This window comes from Grus americana, chromosome 18 (genome assembly GCF_028858705.1).
Source record: "Grus americana isolate bGruAme1 chromosome 18, bGruAme1.mat, whole genome shotgun sequence".
Taxonomy (NCBI): Eukaryota; Metazoa; Chordata; class Aves; order Gruiformes; family Gruidae; genus Grus; species Grus americana.
The window spans coordinates 3,981,017-3,993,397 of record NC_072869.1 but is presented as its reverse complement, the minus strand read 5'-3'; the positions used below and the strand labels follow the sequence as shown (position 1 = coordinate 3,993,397).

Genomic DNA, 12,381 nt, shown 5'->3' with positions numbered 1-12,381 from the left:
AGCGTGATAGAGCCGTTGTCTTGATTAAGCATTTCAGATATGCGCTTTAATAATAATGAGCATTATGCAGAGATACTTAATATCCCTTCGGTGATAACCAGACCTATAATGGAATAACTTCAATGCAGTCCAAAGGGATTTAATGTAATGAATTTGAGCCAGTATCAAGTATTCAGAATTTATAAATAAAAATTAAATAATAGAACAGCTACCCTGCCCAGTCATGCATAAAACTTGTGTCTCATTCAAACTGCAAGAACCCTCTGGATGCTGTGAAAGCACTGTTTTACTTTGTTTTCTTTAGTTTTTGTGAAGTTAACCCATCAGACAAGGGGATCCATAGTGGAAATTGTTCCTAAATCAGTGGCCCACAAATAATGCCCCTACTGCAATGCAATTCATCCATGACATCACTCCTAGTTGCTAATTCCTTTAATAGCACCCAGAGATGGCACCTTTGCTTCCCTTAATCGTGTCCATTTGTCTTGAAGGACATGACATTGAGTCACAAATTGGCTGGAGAGTTTCAAGCAAAGAGCCAGGCAATGATGGACAGTTTGGGCAACGTATATCCAATCGCTTTTATGGAAATTCCTGCCTTTCTGAAAACATTAACGTATTGGTACTATAAAACTGTAGACTGATGAATGAAGCCAGGAAGAAGAAAGAATTCAGAGGAATAGATTCCCACACTGCTCTATGAAAGATCAAGGTATTAAAGATTTTACTGAGTGCTTGCTCAGGTAAGCTAAAACTCAACCTTATCGCCATGTTCCAATATTTAAAGGGTGGCAACAAAGAAGACGGAGACTCCCATTTTACAAGGAGTCACATGGAAAAGACGGGGGCTAACGGGTGCAAATTACTCCTGGGGAGATTCCGATTGGACACGAGGAAAATTTTTCACAGTGAGAACAATCAGCCATTGGAATAATCTCCCCAGGGAAGCGGTGGATTCCTCAACGTTGGACACTTTCAAGATGCGGCCAGACAGGGTGATGGGTCACCTTGTCTAGACTGTGCTTCTGCCAAGAAAGGTTGGACCAGATGGTCCTTGAGGTCCCCTCCAACCTGGTATTCTATGATTCTATGATTCAATTCACTGGGACCTGCATGTAAAGATTGTGTATAAGCAGAGTAGTGGAGTGTAAGATACACAGCAACATTAAGCAAAGCAAACTTGAGAGTTTAATCTCTGGGCCATCAGTTCAAAGGCCGTGAGTGTTTTACAGAGGTGAGTGGTTATCAGTAAAGCTAATGTCACTGGGCTTTTTACTGGGATGCTAAAATATCAGGTGTTTAAAAAAGTCTTGGACTATTTTAGAAAGACACAAATTCTGGCTCAGCAATTGCTTGTGCTATGGTTCACATGAGGAAGTACTTAGGGGAAGAATCACTATATTTATCTCGATATTTTGCATATATTTACACCTTTCCTAGGCCTCAGCTACTGGCCACAGCCATAGGGAGCATATCATGCCAGGAGGACCTTCCTTTGGTGTGATCAGCACTGCTAATCTTTTGTCTTCAATGTTTGATCCAAAACCCACTGAAATCAATGAGACCTTTGACATGGAAGCCACAACCCAGAATAATTTTATGTGCCTAACCCATGGCTTCAAATTGCCAGATTGAGATTCACAGCCTAGAAACCTCTCTGCAGTTAAGCACATAAGGTCCTTCTAAACCAAAAAGAAGCAGGGATGATAATTTTCTATTAATTGCAAGTAGAAATAATATTGGTACACAGGACTGTTTCTCCTCCTGACTTTCACGCTGTAGCTCACTGGTTAGGTTAGTCACACAGAACAAATCAGACTCACGTGCCATGCTCACATCCCTCCAGGTCCCAGGAGGAAGTGCTGAGCACCTGTACTGGATCATGGCTGTTCTTTGCTCTTCCTGTGAACAGTATGGCAATTTGCAAAATATATACCAGATGCACCAGGCTAGAGCAAAGCAGCACGCTCTCTGGGCAGGAATTGTGGCACATCTGAGTTTGAAACACTTCTGTCAGTGACTGGAAACTGGGCAAGCTGATCTTTGGTCTGACCCCATGTTTATGTTATTATTTAGATCATTAATTTTATGTATGCCTTATTTTTGCTTTTAGCCACCCATGCCTTCCTTTCTAGAGAAGTCATCGTCCAAAGAATACTGTGTCTATTCACTATTTTCCCCTTAATTTATCTACTGGCAAAGTCCTCAATCTGTTTTAAATGTAATGGCATAGCTAAAATCTTTTTGTTTAAATAACCTTATCGTCCTTTTATCAGACACAATTTATTAGGAAAGCCCATCTGGCAAATCCTTTTGCTACAGAGGAGCAAAACCTACTCTGTATTTGCAATACATTATTGCCAGGTGCAGAGTGATTTAAAAATAGCACTTCTGCTAACATAGCAGAAACATCATTACCCAGGAGCTGGGCTTATTTGAGAATAAAATATAAAATTACAGTAAAATAAAAGAAGACCCACAGTGGTTTCAAACATAGCACTCTCCCAGTGCTTCTTTCTTAGGCCACGTCTGGCAGGTACTGCCTTAACACACTTATTGTTGGAGATTCCATTATTTAGCATTTAGCATTTATTTACTTAACCTTCCTTGTGGACTGCAGACGTCATGGGCATCGGATGTGGAATTGCAACCTCCTTTCCAGAAGGCAAACACCAACATGTCGACAGTATAGCACTGGGTTGTTGCGATGCGCTTTCTGATTTAATTCTGAAATGTTATTTTTTACTTAAATAATGAAATATTTTACATAATATTTACAGAAAACTTCAAAATTGGAATGGGCATGCTTTCCCTTAGCTTTGCCATGGTATCAGGCATGATTTTAAGATGCCACACTATTCTGCAGCTGGCAACACCTCCTTTGTCTGCATGCTGGAAGCCTGCAGGGAACATCTTGCTCACCTCATCACTATTCTGTCTTGAAAATTACTTGCTGGTTGTGTGGCCATTTTAGCCTGGAAAAAGATCCCCAAGCTAAATACGCTCTCCAGAGGTAAAAGTGCATTGTGCTTATGCCATACGTCCTCTCTTTTACTGGAAGGTACTCAGATGTCCCAGAAACAGATCCATCCTTCCTTCCTTCCTCGTAATGTGTGGATTCAGTTTTTCAGACTCCTATTGCAATATATCCCACCACCGTGCTTTTGAAGTGCAGTCAATTTTTTTTTTACCCTTTAAGCTGAAGACCATTTTGTTTGATCTTGAATTTCAGAACCAATCCTTCATGGTTTTAATACATGTGATCTGGCATTTCACCATCAGCTGTAGTTGCTCAGTTTTGGATTTCAGCTTATATAGCTAGGGCTCTAGAAAGATTTGTTGATATAAAGATGCTACTGTAGACATTTATGTGGAGTCATTTTTTAAAGACTTTTTTTCTTCTTTTTGACTTCCCATTAAAATGTATTTTCTGGAAGAGCCAGCTCAATACTTAAGAACTGTAAATACTGGGACAGTTCTGAGGTGTTACAGTATGATAATCCAGCCAGCCTTTATGTAAGCTCACAACTGAAGCTAGTAAGGAAAAGGAAATTTTCATCTGGTTTTGCTCTGCCCTGTACTGAACTGCTGTACTGACAGGCTGCACACATTCACTACGGGGGCTGAGGCAGCTGTATTATTTCAATGACCATAATTTTCTGGCTCTGTAATGTGACAGAGGTTTTGTTATTCTGAAAGCACCTGGACAGTAGTAAGCTGGACTTATTACAGTGCAGCTGTGGGAAAGTCAAAAAAGCCAGCAATTGAAGAGGAATGCTGCAGCAGCTGCATGAAATCCTTCTGCTTGGAGGTAACTTAAAAAAGTTTATTCCATTTGTCCAACTCTCAACTGCTTTCTTATAAACAGGAAATGAAACACTGTTAATTCTGAGAACTTGAATATGGTGGCAAAGAACATTTTGCTCAGTAGCTCACATCTACAGTAAATGTTTCATTTCAGTGAATGATTCACTCGAGGGCCTCGCTCTTCAGCATAGCGCAGTTTTATTCTTTTCTGTAATTCAGATAAATATATATGTCTATATGGGGAATACACGATGGCTGGTGATACATATTCATTGATGGTAAAGTCACAAGGAAATGACTTTACAAAATGTACAACTACTCTTACCTGTAGGCTTGTACATTCTGTATACAGAAATACAAAATTCTGTATTCAGTGTAACATGTACATTCAGATTTGGAAACATATGTGACTCCTTACAGAAAAAGAGGCAAACCTGCTAGCTTGGATCCAGATTCAAGCTTTCTCAATTTGGAACCTCACATTTAAACTTCTGAAAAGTTTAAGGATTTTTAGGTCCATGCTTGTAAAAAAAAGCTTTAAGATGTGGCAGCACTGCTAAGTATTCTGGTGGGTACTTCACAGTGAAGTTTGTAGATGGTCATTAAGTTAAAATTAAGTCATCTGCTTTGAGATACCCAGAATTGCTGCAGTGATACGTCCTCCAGTCTTCTGCAAGGGCAACTCTTTTGACAGCAGAAATCAGTATCCCTCCACAGAAGATAGAATTGGACTCTGCATATGCATTTGTAAAAGCTAACAAAACTGTCTTCTGATTTCACTATTTACTTGGTGATTTGAGTCCTTTTGTGAATACACTGACAGATAAGGCCTCCATTCTTAAGGGAATTCAAATCAAATCACTTGGGTGGTTCTGGTCAAGAGATCACTCAGTATTATTGGCAGAGGTTCCTTTAAAGTGTTCCTCAGTGAAACAACAACTCTCCTTAAGCCTCCAGCTAACCGTATTTTTTAATTTTTTTAATTCTAGTTAATACACAGGAGGAGAGAAAAAGCAGATATGTACAAAGTTGAATTTGACAATTTTTCCGTCACCCGTCATGACATTTTCATGGAACACTTTTCCTTTCTCGTCACTACCAGCTCAAGTCAAAACGAGCTATGCAATTCAAATGGAATATTATACATATGAAGATGTTCTACACATTTTGTCTTTTTATGTCTGAATCATGGTTATGTAAGTTACAATGGAAGGAAGAACATAGATCTGTTTATAAGATTCACGTCAGGGCAACTGAAAACCAGTTTTTTAGATTGTAGGTGCTAGGAAGCAGAGAACGGCTGCTTTATTTGTTTGTACTGAGCCTGATGCTGTGGGTCCCTTGGATATCTCCTGCACCCTCCTGGGGTAACTGCACAACATACACAACCATACCTTCACCTTGTGTTTATATAACTGAGAAAAACAACACTAAAGCTCCTGTGGGTTCATTCTGCTATAATCAATGAGTTATTTGATGCACTAACTCAAAGAAAGGTCACAGTCAAATTGTAGAAAGGGGCTTTTCATACAGAGGACTCTGAAAAACTTATGATATTGACCCAAACGGCTTCTGAAGGAGAACTGAGCACTTTAAAGCTATAAATAACGGCAATCACAAATACTAGCTTAATAGCAACAAAGTAATTAGTGCTGTCTGATCATATCAGAAGTCAGCGTCTACAAGCAGACTCCTAAGAACTAACAAAGAGCAAGCAATTGAAGTAGTGTGTGAAAGGTTTAAATTATTTAAGCTACCTCTCTAATATACAGGAATACGACTAAATAATGAAATTTGCTGTTGAAAACTGAAGTATATTTTTAATTGAATAGGGATGCACTTCGGTCAGGATATAACAGAAATTTAAAGCTCATTTCTAGCAGCTGCTAAGTATGCTGACCTTGGTACAGAACTTGCTTAATTTTAAGCATGTAAAAGATGCATTGAAACGAAGAGATTACTACCATGCCTGAAGTTAAAATCATTCTCATTGGTCTTTCTGGATGGGAGTCAGAACACTTATCCTGTGGGATCTAATTCTAAAATCCTGAGGATTGTACTTCACTTTGAATCTTTAAATTTAGTATCAATTCAGATTAAATGATCTAAAAGCAGCCAAATTGTTGTTATTAGTGTAACTAAAATACCATTCAAAAGCTTACAGTAAATGGTTTTTAGTTATCTCTGAAACCGTTATTTATTGGAAAACACAAACCGTTTCCCATTTACTTGAGTTACTTTTTTATGCTGTTCTGATTGAAAACAGACGGAAATTACATTTACAAACATGTAAAAATCTTTTTATAGTCCCTAAATTATGTAAGAGGCCTCGTCAGAAATGGGAATTTGGCTTCACGTTCATCACATGGCACCATAAAACCCCCATGGTTTGTAAACTCTGGAAGATACTGAATTCAAATATTATTAATTCAGTATCAATTACAGTATGTGCACAGTTAAATGCTAAGGTATTCTTACTATTTTGTATGAATTCTAAAACAGAATTTGGTAGCCAACATACGAATCATCCATCAGTACAGAAAAAACAACAGATGCTGGGCTATTTTTGTTGTTTAAACCCATATAAAAATCCATTTTGCTTGGAATCAGGTCTCTAGATTTGTCTTTGAAATAACAACACAAAGACTCTGAAATTCTTTTGTCACTTAACATAAGGCTGGTTTTCTATATCACAAGATTAATCATATGGAAATTATACTTAATAGTTGGCTATTAAAAATGGGTAGGAAAGCTGAAAAGCTAGATGTTACCTTCCTGTTTACAATTTCTGGAAGTGCACACACTGAGATGAAAAATCTTACATGATTTCTTTAAAACACAGTCAAATGCTGACCCGTTCAATAGCAGCAGTCATCCAGGGAACCAGAAGACCACAGAGTTCAGATAAGATGATGGGACTGACAAGTGGCTTCATGAAGTGTTATGTAATTTTTGGTATATAACAGATGGGTTTCATTATTTAAGGAAACTAATAAAGTTACTTTTCTTTCTACTGTAGACCCAATTTTGCTTTATGACCCATACGTAAAATTTGAAATGGGATCTATAAATGGAAGATAACAAGTACCTGACTTTTTTAGTCTGAAAATCATGTCTCCTATGGAATAGAAATATATTCCTTGGCAAGTCTTCATTTTCTATGCTAAAAATGATGATGTAGTCTCGTTTTGTATAGTCAAACAGCTGCCATACTCATTGCCAGCTATGAATATATACTTGGCTCCAGAGGCAAATCGTATCTCCAGAATTAAATGCAAGCATAGATCTGATCATTCCTCTCCAGCTACTCGTTGTGAACCAGCAGTTTTCAAGTCTGAGGTTAAAACATTGAGACCTCATCTTCATTTGCATGGTGGCTCTGATTTCAAAACAGTAAATTGCATTGACCTAAAAGAAACACGCCCTTCAGAGAAATGCACTATCAAATATACATGGGAGCAATTTTCAAGGGAATTTTAAGAGAGTGAATGTGTCTGCTGCCATTGATGCTTTTTGGCAGATTCACTGCAGTACACAATGCTTCAGTCCCTCTTGATCTTGTCTCACGGTTGCCCCTGAGCAACTGCGCATCAACCCTATTCTCACTGCAGCATACCTGTCCTTTGCCTGGGCTTACACGCTTCGCATGACTTCTCAGTTGGGACAGGATGCAAATAAGGACAACAGTAATGTTTAAAACTGCTCGGACCTGCAAACACTTAACTGAGCCTTCTGATTCAAAGAAATAGTCCTTTTCTATTTTGAATTAATTCAGCTATCCAAGGACTGGTACAGGATATGTTCTGATAAGAGTATGAAAGCATCTCAAAAGGTTGGAGGAATCATCTGCAAAAGAACATGCCAGGCAATCTAGAGGTTGCTATCTGCTTTCCCTCTAATCGAAAGCTTTTTAAATACTGCTGACCAGCAAGATTTCATACAAAAATAAAATTGTTTCGATGCCTATCAGGGCTTTCCTGCAGCCTCTTACATTCTCTTCTTCACCATTTCACAATCAAGCTGTCTCTTACCTCTGATTCTTTGTAATAGCGCTCAGGAATTTCATCGCTGGCAATATCAATAAAGCAGACTTCTCGCTCCAGATCTTTAGCTTCTTTGTCAAAAATCTGCAAGTTAAAGAAATTCAACACTGTAACAGAACAGCACCCTTACACAATCCACCTGGAATAATAGTTACAAGTGATTTCAATGACTTGTTCAACATAATGCACTTTAGGCTTCTGACATAAGATGCTGAAGTTTTTGCAGAGACACAGTCACATTCTCTCCCCTACTGCAGACATCAAAGGGAAGAAAATGGGTGTTCTCAAGGTCACGTATAAGTAAGGTGTTCCTAAGCAAGGTTAACAGCAGTTTGAATGAATTATGCCACAGACTTTTTGGGAACAATCCACTATATCAGATCGAGAGACAGTGGACTGTTGAATATAACACATCGTGTTCGGCACATACCGCTCACACCACTGTTCTTCCTTGTGCTTTTTGGAATGGAGACTTTGGTCAGAAATAGTAAAGTCAACAACTAGGATTGGTTTTATCATGTTCTCTAATCTTTGAACTAGATTCCATCACTGTCCAACAAACCTGACTTTCTGGACTCTGGATGTTTCTAACCTTTTCACTCTAGGGACAAGCATGACACATGCAGGTGTGTCGTGTGAACCAGCCAGGCTAAGCTGCTGTTATACTGAGAATCAAAATTTGGGTTGAGCTGCCCTCAGTGGAAGCTGGAAACCTCCACTCTCCATTTGTGCACACACAAAGCTTATTTTCATTTAATCCCTTAGGATCTGGCAAATCTTGTTCTATGCAAGGCAAACGATGGGTATATTCTGAAAATGCAGGTCATTTGCATCTGCAGCGTAGTATACTTCTGTGCCTGTGCCCATAATTTAATTATTTAGGCATCTTAGTGATCCATGTGACTTATGCTATGTCTGCAATAAATTTCTACTCATGATTCTGGGACTTGGAAACAGTGACTAGTTAAAAGGCTATCATGAATTAGTGCCACAAAATTCAGGGAAGTTGTGCATACAGTGTCAAGATCAGTAACAAGCTAACGATGTGTTTTTTCCTTTGGGGCACAATGTTCTATAGCTAACGTTTCCAGGAAGCATCAATATTTTCATTTTCTTTTTTTTTTTTTTTTTAAATAAATGTAGTGAACGCTCTGTTGATTTAATTTCATTTCATCCTAGAGCAACAGTTAAAAATACAAAATGCCAGTAACTATTCAGTAACAAGAATGCTACTTTATTATTTTGGAAAGAAATGTGGATGCCCATTTAAAGCATTCAAAGTGAGCAGTGGACTACAGTGAACAAGTACACCAGCTGGTAAGAACAACATTGCTCAGGAAATCATAATTCAAATAAATGAAAAGCTGAAGTTTGACTCTACAATTTTAACTTGTCCTGGTAGTTAACAGTACTGGAATAAAATAGGCAACACGGAATGCTTACTGAACTGGATATAAAATGTTAATGTGTCTGAAACTGCAGAAGAACAGAACAAAGGGAAACTCCAGTCTGTTTTTATTTGTGTGCTTATTTTCCTTCTCTAATCCTTGTTTCGCAAAAAATTATGTTGATTATTTGAACTAATTTGAGCTGAGGTCCTTCCCCTGTAGTGTTCTTTCTCAGAATTGGGTACATTTTTTTAAGTAACTTATGTTTTATGTATATAATATAGGTCGCTTTTTATAAGCTTCCTCATTCGCTTTTTGTCTAAACAAATTCAGATATCCAGAGCAGTCCCTTGATGAAATCAGTTGAACTATTTCTGGAACAAGATGCATTTCACCGTAATCTCTGAGCTTTAAATAAAATAATGGAGATTTCTCTTAAATGGACATTACCAGGTCAGCTGAGGCTCTGAATCACTATATGGTTTAAGTACAAGCCTAATAATTTTAAGCACATGCCTATCTCTGCATGTTTGCAAGGACCTAAATTGGGACTGTTACCCAATATCTCATCTGAAGAAATGTGCCCTGCTCTATCACAGGCTTGATCCACATATTGCACCTCTAAGTAACAGAGTTTTAAATTCTTTTTCTCTCTTTAAAATGCTTTGATAGAAGTGGGGATGACAGATGCCTTTGCCAATCTGTCAAAACCAGGAGGAATTTTTCAACCATTTCAACTACGCCTTATTTGCTGCTTAGGCTGTCTCCGACCATGCCCTCCATTCCAAAAGTTTGCTGAGTGACATTCTCACTTCCCTTTGCTGGCAGAAGTTGTTGTCTAATCATTTATGCTCCTCTCCTCCTTAGATTGTCCTCAAAAGATTTGCAGATAGAGATTTAATCTTTTCATTCTATCAGCAGTAGAAAATAAGAAGTCATTAGAGAACAAGACTGATTTCTTTCTTAGCTCTAATTCTCTTATTGCCTCTCCTAGCCACATAATCTGGGATTGTCTTAAAACCTGTAGGGAGGATGGGTTTATTGCATTTGTGATCAAAGAGACTAGAGAAATTTAAAAGTTTTAAAGGAAGAGATTAAAGGCCACGAAAAGAAGCATAAGGCTCCCAATCTGTGCAACTGTATTTGCAAATGTGCAGAAAATGAATGGTGAGAACAATCTGTATCCTTAAGAAGATGATGTAGAAAGGCAGAATATTAAATATTATATTGGAAAGAACTGGACAGGCTTTACATTTGGAAGCCAAGTAATTAATTGAATTGAAATACACAATCAAATGGAAAACAGAGAGTAATATTCAGGCTGAAGTGTCCTTTTTGTCGTGGTTTTGGGTTTCGGGTTTTTTTGGGTGGAGGGGTGGGTGTTGACAGTTTTTGTACAACAGAAACACTTATACACTTCCACTTTCTAAGAGGAATTAAAACTCATCATTACTTAGACTAATTCACCCACAAAATGACAAAAAGTGGAAGAAAGGTTTTAATTGGGTCATTTCTACAATCGTCAGTAGTTTCTTTTGGGGAAAATTTTCAAAAGAAACCCTGGCAGATGATTCTGGTACCTCAGGAAAGAAAGCTCATAGAGGATACTGCAACAATCTATGTGCTGCCGTATTTACATTTCTTTCCTTCCTTTTCCTTGTGCCCTACTGACATGCCCTAGCACATGCTTTGCTGGTGATTCCTCTCTTCCCTGTAGCCAAAGCCAGAACAGAAAGTCAGGTTATGAGCTGATGGTATGTCAACAACAAATTTGGTATCTTTTTTCTACAAGCTCCTTTCCCATTTTTCTTCTGTTTCTATCTCCAGGCTAAGTCGCTGGCTTCAGCCTCATTCAGATGTAGCTAATCCAAAATTTAACTTTTATGGCCAGTCACCACAGCTAACCTGGTTTGGATATAAACAGGACAAAGCCAGACTCTACTGAATCCATTGATTACATCCACAAACTCCTCTCTCATCTCCACTGCAAGGACTCCAAGGGTCAGATCTGGGCTTGTTTGGCTTGGCTAGGTTCCATAATATGATTCTCTTTTTTTTTTTTTCTATCATCAAGAGCAAAGAATGTATTCAAGGGATTACCAGCTGCAAAGTCTCTGTCTTTAGTGCAAAATATTTTTTTTTACCAACCTAGATACAAGGAGTCTGAGGTCACAAGGCTGTAATAAGGCAGCTAATTCATATTTTAAACACTAGTATATACAGGACATAAAATTTCCTGTGGAAACAGTTAAATAACAGGTCAACTTAGAAATAAAGACAAGTTGTTAGAGATGAAAGTGATAAGACAACCTATACAGAGATTTCTATACTACAAACAAACAAGTTTGAAAAGTGATGTAGTTGTTTCTGGAAGCTATTTTTTCTGTCCCTGAGGCTTTGGGGGAGAGAAGATCTCCATGTTTTTCTTACTTGTTATACCAGATCCAGATAGTCAGCCATCGGTGAGAAATGCAGCTAAGGCAGAGAAATGAAAGAGAAAAGAGCTAAAAGATTTTTTTCCAAAAAAGGAGAGCACTCCTAAATTAATTAACTTAATTAACTCCTAATTACAGGCAGGTAATATTGTAGCAAATGTGATTATTATCCCATGTGCTAAGTAATCAGACACCTGTGCCTATCTACAAACTTAAGCCAAAACGACTACATTGTTCAATGTACAACATGTAAATGGAATTTATTGAGATGAGAATTTCTACTACAAATCAAATTTCCTCTTCTAGTAAATCCTCTTTGAGTTAATATCTGTGCCTGAAAGTGTTGTTCTTTCCTCTCTGCCTTCCCATTTGCCCTGCCAACAAAGCCAACAGGCATCTCAACAAACTTAAATCTTGGCTTTGCCGTAGCTGGACATCACAAGAGGACATCTTAGTGGGATAGGCAGGCTATGACATTCATGGCATGACAAAAATATCTTGAAATATTAGAATTTGAAATTAAATTAAATTTAATCTCTGCCTTTCTCGCTATTATAGTGATTCATTCATTGTCATTGAGCATCAAGAAAATGGAAAAAATATGGTATGCAGCTAGAAGAGTCCCAGGCTTAGATGAATATATGCAACATATATGCTCCTTTTTAATTCAAATATTGATATTGCACTGAAGCTTTTAGGTTCTCTCTG

At 37.9% G+C, this 12,381-nt stretch overlaps 1 protein-coding gene across 1 annotated transcript in view; it reads right to left on the bottom strand.

Moving 5' to 3' along the window:
* The window catches only part of PITPNC1 (phosphatidylinositol transfer protein cytoplasmic 1), a 68,651-nt gene that overhangs the window by 9,419 nt on the left and 46,851 nt on the right, over positions 1–12,381 (bottom strand). The window contains exon 6 of the mRNA XM_054846470.1: positions 7,839–7,934. Coding sequence (XP_054702445.1) covers positions 7,839–7,934 — 96 coding nt within the window. The remainder of the gene's footprint in view (positions 1–7,838; positions 7,935–12,381) is intronic.